This window comes from Cololabis saira, chromosome 23 (assembly GCF_033807715.1).
Source record: "Cololabis saira isolate AMF1-May2022 chromosome 23, fColSai1.1, whole genome shotgun sequence".
In the NCBI taxonomy this organism is placed as follows: Eukaryota; Metazoa; Chordata; class Actinopteri; order Beloniformes; family Belonidae; genus Cololabis; species Cololabis saira.
The window spans coordinates 2,038,658-2,051,148 of record NC_084609.1 but is presented as its reverse complement, the minus strand read 5'-3'; the positions used below and the strand labels follow the sequence as shown (position 1 = coordinate 2,051,148).

The following is a 12,491-nucleotide window of genomic DNA, read 5'->3' as shown; positions in this document are numbered from 1 at the left end:
TTACACAAAAACGTCATCAATGGGAATTTATCATTTTTACCGTGAGATACAAATTCTTATCGTGGGAAATTTTTTTGACGGTATATCGTGAACGGTAAAATATCACCCATTCCTAGTCCCGGGTTCTTTAAAGAGTCCCGACCCCTTAGGAGCATCCTTGTTCTGCCGACCTCCTCCTCCTCCTCCTCCTCCTCCTCCTCCTCCTCCTCCTCCTCCTCCTCCTCCTCCTCCTCCTCCTCTGTTGCTCCTGTTTTCTTTACACGTGTTTCCGTGTTTCCTTCCCCAGGTTCATGTACTGGACGGACTGGGGGGAGATCCCCAAGATCGAGCGGGCAGGAATGGACGGAACCAACCGCTCCATGATCATCGATAAGGAGATCTACTGGCCCAACGGGCTCACGCTGGACTACGGCCAGCAGAAACTGTACTGGGCCGACGCCAAGCACAACTTCATCCACCGCTGCAGCCTGGACGGATCCAACAGGTACCGGAGACCGGGGCCGGGGGCCGGGACCGGGACCGGTTTGTGTTTTCAAGGCCTGGAAAGGGCTTGAATTTTAGTTTAAGTGCTTGAAAGTGCTTAAAATTATAACTGTCTTTCACAAAATTGGGATCAGACTGTATAGATTAGTTATTACAAGGAATGTAGCTCCCTATAATGTAATAATTTCCTTTAATGTAATAATTTCCTATAATGTAATAATTTCCTATAATGTAATAATTTCCTATAATGTAATAATTTCCTAATGTAATAATTTCCTATAATGTAATAATTTCCTAATGTAATAATTTCCTATAATCTAATAATTTCCTGAAAATGTAATAAAATTTGCAGTTAACTCAATCGAAAATGTAATAAAACCCAATAATGTCATAACTTCACCAATAATGTAATAAAATATCCTGACTGATATTGTAATAACATTTTTATTTACCTTATTACATTATTGGGAATTTATTACATGGTAATCAAAGTCTACAATTTAACCCAATAGTCATTCTGGTGTTTCAAATCCAGCGTATAAAACATTCTTAGATACTTAAAACACAAAATGTAGAACTCTGGACTGAAAATTTACATATATATTACATTATTTGTATTAGTTTTGGAGAAAAAAAAAAGACCCACCTGAAAATGTAATAAATTCCCAATAATGTAAAAAGGTATTACATTATTGGTAAAAATGTTATTACAATATCAGTCAGGATATTTTATTACATTATTGGTGAAGTTATTACATTATTGGATTTTATTACATTTTCGATTGAGTTAAGTGCACATTTTATTACATTTTCAGGAAATTATTACATTATGGGTGCTACAAGGAGAAATAAAATCAGTAAGAGGAAACATAACTAGATGTTTACAGCACGATACAATGTACATAATTGTGATTAAAAAGTGGAAAAAACAATCATGAGTATAAATATTCCTGTAGATATTTTACCCCAGCGATAAGGTGCTGGAAGATTTTGAAAATGGCCCTTGAAAGTGCTTGAATTTGACCTTGAAAAATGTGTAGGAACCCTGGAATCCGGTTTGAACCTGCTAACTCCGTATGTGTGTGTGATATGTGTGTTTCCCCTGGATCCGGTTTGAACCTCCTTAAGCCTGAATTATGGTTTCTGCGTCAAATCGACGCCATGCACACGCCGTCGCCGTGACGCCGCGCACACGCCGTCGCCGTGACTCCACGCACACAGCCGTCGCCGTGACGCCGCGCACACGCCGTCGCCGTGACGCCGCGCACACGCCGTCGCCGTGACTCCGCGCACACGCCGTCGCCGTGACGCTGCGCACACGCCGTCGCCGTGACTCCGCGCACCACGCCGTCGCCGTGACTCCGCGCCGTCGCCGTGACTCCGCGCACACACGCCGTCGCCGTGGCGCTGTGCACACGCCATCGCCGTGCACACATTGTCGCCGTGACTCCCTGCACACGCCGTCACCGTGCCTCCCTGCACACGCCGTCACCGTGACTCCCTGCACACGCCGTGCACACGCCCGTCACCGTGACTCCCTGCACACGCCGTCGCCGTGACTCCCTGCACACGCCGTCGCCGTGACGCCGTGCACACGCCGTCGCCGTGACGCCGTGCACACGCCGTCGCCGTGACGCCGTGCACACGCCGTCGCCGTGACGCCGTGCACACGCCGTCGCCCGTGACTCCCTGCACACGCCGTCGCCGTGACTCCGTGCACACGCCGTCGCCGGTGACTCCCTGCACAACGCCGTCGCCGTGACTCCCTGCACACGCCGTCGCCGTGACTCCGCGCACACGCCGTCGCCGTGGCGCTGTGCACACGCCATCGCCGTGCACACATTGTCGCCGTGACTCCCTGCACACGCCGTCACCGTGACTCCCTGCACACGCCGTGCACACGCCGTCACCCGTGACTCCCTGCACACGCCATCGCCGTGCACACGGCGTGACTCCGTCGCACACGCCGTCGCCACGACACCGTGCACACGCTGTCGCTCCGTGCACACGCCGTCGCTGTGAGGCCGTCGCCGTGACGCCGTGCACACGCCGTCGCCGTGACTCCCTGCACACGCCATCGCCGTGCACACGCCGTCGCCGTGGCGCTGTGCACACGCCGTCGCCGTCACTTCCGTGCACACCGCCATCGCCGTGCACACGGCGTGACTCCGTGCACACGCCGTCGCCGTGACTCCGTCGCACACGCTGTCGCCACGACTCCGTGCACACGCTGTCGCTCCGTGCACACGCCGTCGCTGTGAGGCCGCCGCCGTGACGCCGCGACGCCGTGCACACGCCGTCGCTGTGAGGCCGTCGCCGTGCACACGCCGTGACGCCGTCGTGAACCTTCGGACTTCTCCGTCACTCCATTTCTCCGCGGTGCAGTTCCCCCCGCGACCGCTAATTCGCGATCTTTTCCTGAATGGTTTATCTGACTTTTTTTCCCCGAAAAGATAAGGACAACTATAGTGCAAAAAAACTAAACAAAAAAAATAAAAAATCACACATACACGAAGAAAAGAGGCTGAAAGTTCACGACTGCTTCAAACCGGAAATGCGTTACTACCAAGCGAACCAATCACAGCCCTCTCGTCTGCGTTTGGTCTGCGTCGCCTCCACGCGTAGTTACAATTTTTGGAGGTGCACGTTGACGTACCACACGCCGTAGACGTAGTCGTTTTGACGCAGAACCATAACTCAGCCGTAACTCCGTGATGTGTGTGTGTTTCAGGGAGGTGGTTTGACCCCCCTAACTCCGTGATTTTTGTGATGTATTTGTTTCAGGGAGGTAGTAGTAAAGGGCGAGCTCCCCCACCCCTTCATCCTAACACTGTGATTTGTTTTATTTGTGTTTTTAGAGAGGTGGTAGTAAAGGGCGAGCTCCCCCATCCCTTCATCCTAACACTGTGATTTATTTTATGTGTTTTTAGAGAGGTGGTAGTAAAGGGCGAGCTTCCCCATCCCTTCGCTCTCACCCTGTCCGACTCCACGCTGTTCTGGACCGACTGGAACACTCACTCCATCCACTCGTGCAGGAAGGAGACGGGACGGGAGCAGCGGATCGTCCACTCAGACATCTTCTCCCCCATGGACATCCACGTGTTCAGCTCCCGCAGACAGATCATCTGTGAGTCCCAACTTCCCATTCTAAATCCATCTCATATTCATTCCTAAAATTTGATTTGTGTCTCAAGATCGATTTTTTTTATTTATTTTTTAGATTTTATTAAATTTTTTTTAAATTTAATAAATATTTTTTTAAATTTTATTTATTTATTTTTATTTATTTTTTTCATCATTACATTACAACCAAAAAAGGAATGTTTTGTTGGACACTAGAATAACTGGTGCCATATTTTCATACCTTTAAATATGTTTAAAGGTATGAAAACATTCAAGTTTTCAGTTATAATTGCATAAAATTGTCTATATTTTATTACTTTATATTCTGTATTGGGGTTAAATTTGCATAAATTGCTAAAACACGATGTTTTTCCCTTTTTAAATATGTTTAAAGGTATGAAAACATTCAAGTTTTCAGTTATAATTGCTTAAAATTGTCTATATTTTATTACTTTATATTCTGTATTGGGGTTAAATTTGCATAAATTGCTAAAACACGATGTTTTTCCCTTTTTAAATATGTTTAAAGGTATGAAAACATTAAAGTTTTCATTTATAATTGCATGAAATTGTCTATATTTTATTACTTTATATTCTGTATTGGGGTTACATTTGCATAAAATGCTAAAAAAACAAATTCCCCCAAAAATTAAAAACCGAAATAGAATAGAATAAACTTTATTGATCCTCCAGAGGGGAAATTCACTTGTGCAGCAGCAAATATAAACACTCGACAATTTTTACAAATATACACAAAAGTATGAAAAGGAATAAAAAAAGTATATCCTAAAAAAAAACAATCAATAAATAGCTAAGTAATTAAAGAAGAGCAATATAAAAAATTAGGAATGTACAAAAGAAATACTAAACCCAAAAAATGAATAATATATACATGTACAAAGAGATGGAAAATGGAAAAAATTAAATTGGTCCCTGGATATGTTTGGTAAATTCTACACGATGTTTCTGTTTCAGTTCTATCAGCATTCTGGGAGCTGATTGGTCCTTACAGCATCATTAGCTGCAATACTTGCTGTTTAATCTCAATATAATACTAGTATTAATATGTTGCAGAACTACAGTCATATAATTCATGCAACAGCTGAAAAAACTGTTTTATTAACACTAACCCAAATCAATATCAGATTGAATCGGATCGAATCAAATCTTGATAATCGATTCTGAATCTTAAGAATTGGAATCTAATTGATTTGAATGGATCCCTAACCCTATCCAGAACCTGTACCGGCTAGGGCTGGGCGATATATCGAGATTTTAATATATATCGATATATTTTCAAACGCGATATGGTACGAGACAATATCGTTTATATCGATTAAAAAAATAAAATAAAAAATTATTATTTTTTAATGATTTTGATATATCTTATTTTGTGACAAATTTACTTGAATGTTTTATTTGAGATTGTCACAAATGTTTTGTTATTTGCACAACTGTCAACCTCAGTGGAAAAGTCTGCCTGTTACTGTCTACATTGTATTAATTACAGTGTATTTTAATTTAATTGTTATGCAGGAAAGGGATATTTGTTTTATTTTATTCAAGAAGCATTTTTATTCTATATATGCAGGCAGTTTATTTTTATTTAATTTGTTTTATACATGTTGATATTGTGCAGACCTCTGTTAATAAAGGAACCTGTGTGACATTTGGCACGAGGCTTTGTATTAAAACTGACTGTTTTTTTAAGAAATGATGCTAACAGAGATGCTAACAGAGATGCTAACAGAGATGCTATGCTATAATGCTTTGGGGGAAACCCCAATTGTGTCACAGAAAAAATATGGATATATATCGAGTATCAACATTCAGCTAGAAAATATGGAGATAAGACTTTTGGTCCGTATCGCCCAGCCCTAGGACCGTCCCGTACCTGTACTGCTCCATGTTTCCCCCAGATAACCGTCTCTCTCTTCCCTCCAGCTCCCACTCCCTGCTCCGTGAGCAACGGCGGCTGCTCCCACCTGTGTCTGCTCTCCCCCAGCCCGCCCTTCTACCAGTGTTCCTGTCCTACCGGAGTCCAGCTGCTGGAGGACGGACAGACCTGCAGAGACGGTGACGACAATTACTTTATTTTAGGGCTGTCAAACGATTATTTTTTTTAATCGCGATTAATCGCAGAATTTCAAAAGTTAATCGCGATTAATCGCATTTTGAATTGCATGTTTAAAATTCTGTTATTTTGCATTTCAAGGCAGTTTTAAGCCCATAATGTAAATCATTTCTTACCATTGTGTCTTAATTGGGAATCAAATGAACACAAAGAAAGAATTTCCTTTTTGACCTTTTGTATTTTCTTTCAAAAAAGTGCCATGTAGACCAACTTAAAACACTGTCTACTTCAAATACAGTTTTTCAAATTAAACAAAGTGCCATATAGACAGGGCTGCACATAATTATTTTGGTCTGGTGCTCAGAGGAGCCCCTGCATATGTGACTTGGGCCTCCAAAAACGCGCTGACCCGTCTCGCCGGATCAATAAAAGAGGGATGCAGGAATAAGTTATAGGCAAAACGATATTTATTCACTTATAAAGATGAATGGCTCAATATGGTCCTTTACAAAGTTAATTTATTTCAATAATTCAACTAGAATATGGTGGAAAAGTTAATCTATTTCAATAATTCAACTAGAATATGGTGTAAAAGTTAATTTATTTCAATAATTCAACTAGAATATGGTGTAAAAGTTAATTTATTTCAATAATTCAACTAGAATATGGTGTAAAAGTTAATCTATTTCAATAATTCAACTAGAATATGGTGTAAAAGTTAATTTATTTCAATAATTCAACTAGAAAATGGTGTAAAAGTTAATTTATTTCAATAATTCAACTAGAATATGGTGTAAAAGTGAATTTATTTCAATAATTCAACTAGAATATGGTGTAAAAGTTAATTTATTTCAATAATTCAACTAGAATATGGTGTAAAAGTTAATTTATTTCAATAATTCAACTAGAATATGGTGTAAAAGTTAATTTATTTCAATAATTCAACTAGAATATGGTGTAAAAGTTAATTTATTTCAATAATTCAACTAGAAAATGGTGTAAAAGTTAATTTATTTCAATAATTCAACTAGAATATGGTGTAAAAGATAATTTATTTCAATAATTCAACTAGAATATGGTGTAAAAGTTAATTTATTTCAATAGTTCAACTAGAATATGGTGTAAAAGTTAATCTATTTCAATAATTCAACTAGAATATGGTGTAAAAGTTAATCTATTTCAATAATTCAACTAGAATATGGTGTAAAAGTTAATTTATTTCAATAATTCAACTAGAATATGGTGTAAAAGTTAATTTATTTCAATAATTCAACTAGAAAATGGTGTAAAAGTTAATCTATTTCAATAATTCAACTAGAATATGGTGTAAAAGTTAATTTATTTCAATAATTCAACTAGAATATTGTGTAAAAACGAATTTATTTCAATAATTCAACTAGAATATGGTGTAAAAGTTAATTTATTTCAATAATTCAACTAGAATATGGTGTAAAAGTTAATTTATTTCAATAATCAACTAGAATATGGTGTAAAAGTTAATTTATTTCAATAATTCAACTAGAATATGGTGTAAAAGTTAATCTATTTCAATAATTCAACTTAAAAGGTGAAACTAATATATTACCTAGTCTTATTACATTCAAAGCAAGATATGTTAAACCTTTATTTGTTATAATTTTGATGATGGAATTGTTTATTGATTTCGTAAAATATTCTCTAATTTATTTTTTATTTGGGGTTTTCATAAACTGTGATCCATAATCAGAGCAGCGTCTTGCTGGTAACTGCTGGACGCAGTGACGGACGCTGGCTGATTTATGGTTCCGCGTTGCACCAACGCAGAGCTTACGGAGTAGGATACGCGGGAGCGCGAATGTACGGTGCGCGTCGCCGCGTAACATCATGCAGCCACTTCTCGGCGAACACACGTTTTCTGTTTCTATCCACGGGTAGTGGTTCAGTTTGGCGTCTCTTTGTAGTTGGTGGTGGTGGAAGTTTACTTTAGGAAACAGCAAACATGGCGCTACCGCTACAGAGGAGTCTTCTTCTTCTTGAGGTTTATTGGCGGTTGGCATCCAGTTTTTTCCGGTGTATTACCGCCCTCTTCTGGATCATTACAGAAGAGTCGACTACGGGTGAGTAGAAGGGACAAAAAGGTTTGCGATTAAAATGCGATTAAAAAAAAATAACGCATTATGGATTGCATTAATCTAATCGCGATTAACGCGTTAACGCTGACAGCCCTAATATATTTACTTTTTATCAGCTACGCCTTTAGATTGGGCCGTGAAAATATGGTCAGACATTAAACCGGTCCTGGTTCAGAAAAGGTTGGGGACCGCTGGTCTCTATTCTCATGTAACTTGGTCCAGTTGTAGTGAAGCAGTTGCTGAATCCAGACAGAGCCGTCTTTATAATTATATCCATTACTATCAGGGAGTTTTCTCTGTGCAAACTGAAGAAGAATCAGACGAGGATAGAAAATTTAGTCTTTTTTCTTTGGTTTATCACCATTTGCTCAGGCAGGTGAACATTCACAACTTTTCTGACCCTGGAAATGTAAGCTAGGAGGTTTTAGCTGTCCATTCAGACCAGGATTATGAATATTGTCCTTCTAATCGTGGAGATATTGTTGATTTAGTTTGGATAGTTTCACCTCCTGGAGTTTTAACTGGGGGGGGGGGCCAAACCTGCAGCTGGATCCGTCCGAGCCTCATTACCGTTTCCTCTGACGTGGGTACCGGGGTCCCCTCCTCCTCCTCCTCCTCCTGCTGTTGCCATGGAAACCCCCTCCCCCTCCCTCTGGGTTGGGTAACCCTCTCCTGCTTTTGTTTGAGGCGGGACCCCCCTGCTCCCCCCCCAGACAATGACCCCTTTCTCTGCCGGGGTTTAACTGTTGCAGCAGAGGTTCCTGCAGCCCCGCGGACCCCCCCCCCCCAAACCTGTGGTGAATTCCTCCAACTCCTTAAACTTCCTGCAGGAGAAGGCGTGTTTACATAGTCCAGGGGCCACCGTTAGTCCAGGGGCCAGAGCCCAAAATCTCACTGGTCAGCTCCACTCAAGGTGATAAAACAAACTTATAATTTTTAAAAAAGATCCATGTCTGTAGATGATATTTTGGTATAAAACCTTCCTGAGTGGCAGCTGGATCAGAGTTAACGTTTTTTTTTTTACTTTTTTCTCGACATTTCGACTTTTTTCTCGACATTTCGACTTTTTTTCTCGACATTTCGACTTTTTTCTCGACATTTCGACTTTTTTCTCAACATTTCGACTTTTTTCTCGACATTTCGACTTTTTTTCTCAACATTTCGACTTTTTTTCTCGACATTTCAACTTTTTTCTCAACATTTCGACTTTTTTCTCGACATTTCGCCTTTTTTTCTCGACATTTCGCCTTTTTTTCTCGACATTTTGACTTTTTTCTCAACATTTCGACTTTTTTCTCGACATTTCGACTTTTTTTTTTTTACTTTTTTCTCGACATTTCAACTTTTTTCTCGACATTTCGACTTTTTTCTCAACATTTCGACTTTTTTCTCGACATTTCAACTTTTTTCTCAACATTTCGACTTTTTTCTCGACATTTCGCCTTTTTTTCTCGACATTTCGCCTTTTTTTCTCGACATTTCGCCTTTTTTTCTCGACATTTTGACTTTTTTCTCAACATTTCGACTTTTTTCTCGACATTTCAATGTTTTTTTTTTACTTTTTTCTCGACATTTCGACTTTTTTCTCAACATTTCGACTTTTTTCTCGACATTTCAACTTTTTTTTGACTTTTTTCTCAACATTTCGACTTTTTTTCGACATTTCAACTTTTTTCTCAACATTTCAACTTTTTTACACAATTTTCACCTAAACGATATACTATCTTTTATCCCTGTGTCATCTAGGAACAACAGAGACACAAAATACAAAAACTGGAATACTCACAGGACCATAAGGGTTCAGGAAATGTATAATAAACCCGTACATCTTAGCTTGAATGAATGGTATCCTAGCAGGTCATGAGCTGATAACTCTGATCCAGCTGCCACTCAGGAAGGTTTTATACCAAAATATCATCTACAGACATGGATATGTTCAAAAATTAAAAGCAATCTGGTCTGGAACATGGACTCAAATATATATATTACAGTTTTATAACAGTTTGTGAAGGTGGTGTTTTAAAATCTCAGCAACTATGAGCTTTATTTGAGTAAATAAGTAACGAGTGACGACGTAAACAATCCTCTCTGGAGCGTGATGATGATGTCACTTCCTTTTCCAGGGTTGATCGTGCTGGTTCAGAGTTTAGGAGAGGAACGTTTACCTGAGGGGTTACCTGGAAACTGAGAGGTTTCAGGGACCAAACTATAAAACTGGTTTCTTTGAGTTTACATCACTGCTCATGTTCTGTTCACAAGGAATCCTGGTCTTTTGAGTCCAGGAAGTTCTTCTAAACACGGAGAAACCAAGACCAGGAGGAGACTAATCACTTCATAAATGTAATGAAGGATATGAACATTTCTGCATTTGTAGACGCTAGAAAGTACCGGGATAGAAGATTTACAAGAAGGTGAGGGAAAAGTTGCGCGAAGCAGCATTTGTTTTGAATTTGGATCCAGGAAGAAGTGGAAATGACGGTAATTGCGTCATCACGTTCTCCGTGCGTCGCTGGTTTGATCCAGATCAGGGGTCGTCAACCCAACATGTTTTAGATCCATATTGGACCAAAAACACAAAAAAAACAAATATGTCTGGAGCCGCAAAAAATGAAAAGTCTTGTACCTTAGAATGAAGACAACACAAGCTGCATGTTTCTATATTAGTTAGAACTGGGGGAAGATTTATTTTCGTTATGCACTTTGAGAAAAAAGTCAAAATGTTGAGAAAAAAGTCAAAATGACGAGAAAAAAGTCAAAATGACGAGAAAAAAGTCAAAATGACGAGAAAAAAGTCAAAATGACAAGAAAAAAGTCAAAATGATGAGAAAAAAGTCAAAATGTTGAGAAAAAAGTCAAAATGTTGAGAAAAAAGTCGAAATGTTGAGAAAAAACTCGAAATATCGAGAAAAAAGTTTAAATGTTGAGAAAAAAGTCAAAATGTTGAGAAAAAAGTCGAAATGTTGAGAAAAAAGTCGAAATGTTGAGAAAAAAGTCGAAATGACGAGAAAAAAGTCAAAATGACGAGAAAAAAGTCGAAATGTTGAGAAAAAAGTCAAAATCTTGAGAAAAAAGTCGAAATATCGAGAAAAAAGTCAAAATGACGAGAAAAAAGTCAAAATGACGAGAAAAAAGTCAAAATGACGAGAAAAAAGTCAAAATGTTGAGAAAAAAGTCAAAATGACGAGAAAAAAGTCAAAATGACGAGAAAAAAGTCAAAATGTTGAGAAAAAAGTCGAAATGTTGAGAAAAAAGTCAAAATGACGAGAAAAAAGTCAAAATGACGAGAAAAAAGTCAAAATGACGAGAAAAAAGTCAAAATGACGAGAAAAAAGTCAAAATGTTGAGAAAAAAGTCGAAATGTTGAGAAAAAAAGTCAAAATGACGAGAAAAAAGTCAAAATGACGAGAAAAAAGTCAAAATGACGAGAAAAAAGTCAAAATGACGAGAAAAAAGTCAAAATGTTGAGAAAAAAGTCGAAATGTTGAGAAAAAAGTCAAAATGACGAGAAAAAAGTCAAAATGACGAGAAAAAAGTCAAAATGACGAGAAAAAAGTCAAAATGACGAGAAAAAAGTCAAAATGTTGAGAAAAAAGTCGAAATGTTGAGAAAAAAAGTCAAAATGACGAGAAAAAAGTCAAAATGACGAGAAAAAAGTCAAAATGACGAGAAAAAAGTCAAAATGACAAGAAAAAAGTCAAAATGTTGAGAAAAAAAGTCGAAATGTCAGGATTAATGTTGAAGTACAATCTTGAGAAAAAACTCGAAATATCGAGAAAAAAGTTTAAATGTTGAGAAAAAAGTCGAAATGTTGAGAAAAAAGTCGAAATGTTGAGAAAAAAGTCAAAATGACGAGAAAAAAGTCGAAATGTTGAGAAAAAAGTCAAAATGACGAGAAAAAAGTCGAAATGTCAGGATTAATGTTGAAGTACAATCTTGAGAAAAAAGTCGAAATGACGAGAAAAAAGTCGAAATGTTGAGAAAAAAGTCAAAATGACGAGAAAAAAGTCAAAATGACGAGAAAAAAGTCAAAATGACGAGAAAAAAGTCAAAATGACGAGAAAAAAGTCAAAATGACGAGAAAAAAGTCAAAATGACGAGAAAAAAGTCAAAATGTTGAGAAAAAAGTCAAAATGACGAGAAAAAAGTCAAAATGACGAGAAAAAAGTCAAAATGACGAGAAAAAAGTCAAAATGACGAGAAAAAAGTCAAAATGACGAGAAAAAAGTCAAAATGACGAGAAAAAAGTCGAAATGTTGAGAAAAAAGTCGAAATGTTGAGAAAAAAAGTCTAAATGACGAGACAAAAGTCAAAATGTTGAGAAAAAAAGTCAAAATGTTGAGAAAAAAAGTCGAAATGTTGAGAAAAAAGTCGAAATGACGAGAAAAAAGTCGAAATGACGAGAAAAAAGTCAAAATGACGAGAAAAAAGTCAAAATGACGAGAAAAAAAGTCGAAATGTCGAGAAAAAAAGTCGAAATGTTGAGAAAAAAGTCGAAATGACGAGAAAAAAGTCAAAATGTTGAGAAAAAAAGTCGAAATGTCAGGATTAATGTTGAAGTACAATCTTGAGAAAAAACTCGAAATATCGAGAAAAAAGTTTAAATGTTGAGAAAAAAGTCGAAATGTTGAGAAAAAAGTCGAAATGTTGAGAAAAAAGTCAAAATGACGAGAAAAAAGTCGAAATGTTGAGAAAAAAGTCAA

At 38.3% G+C, this 12,491-nt stretch overlaps 1 protein-coding gene across 1 annotated transcript in view; it reads left to right on the top strand.

Annotated features, from left to right (window-relative positions):
• Nucleotides 1-290: 290 nt before the first annotated feature.
• Nucleotides 291-12,491, top strand: part of lrp6 (low density lipoprotein receptor-related protein 6) — a 64,576-nt gene continuing 52,375 nt past the window's right edge. Inside the window, exons 1-3 of the mRNA XM_061715035.1 lie at nucleotides 291-484; nucleotides 3,414-3,610; nucleotides 5,551-5,682. Of these exons, the coding sequence (XP_061571019.1) occupies nucleotides 291-484; nucleotides 3,414-3,610; nucleotides 5,551-5,682 (523 nt within the window). The remainder of the gene's footprint in view (nucleotides 485-3,413; nucleotides 3,611-5,550; nucleotides 5,683-12,491) is intronic.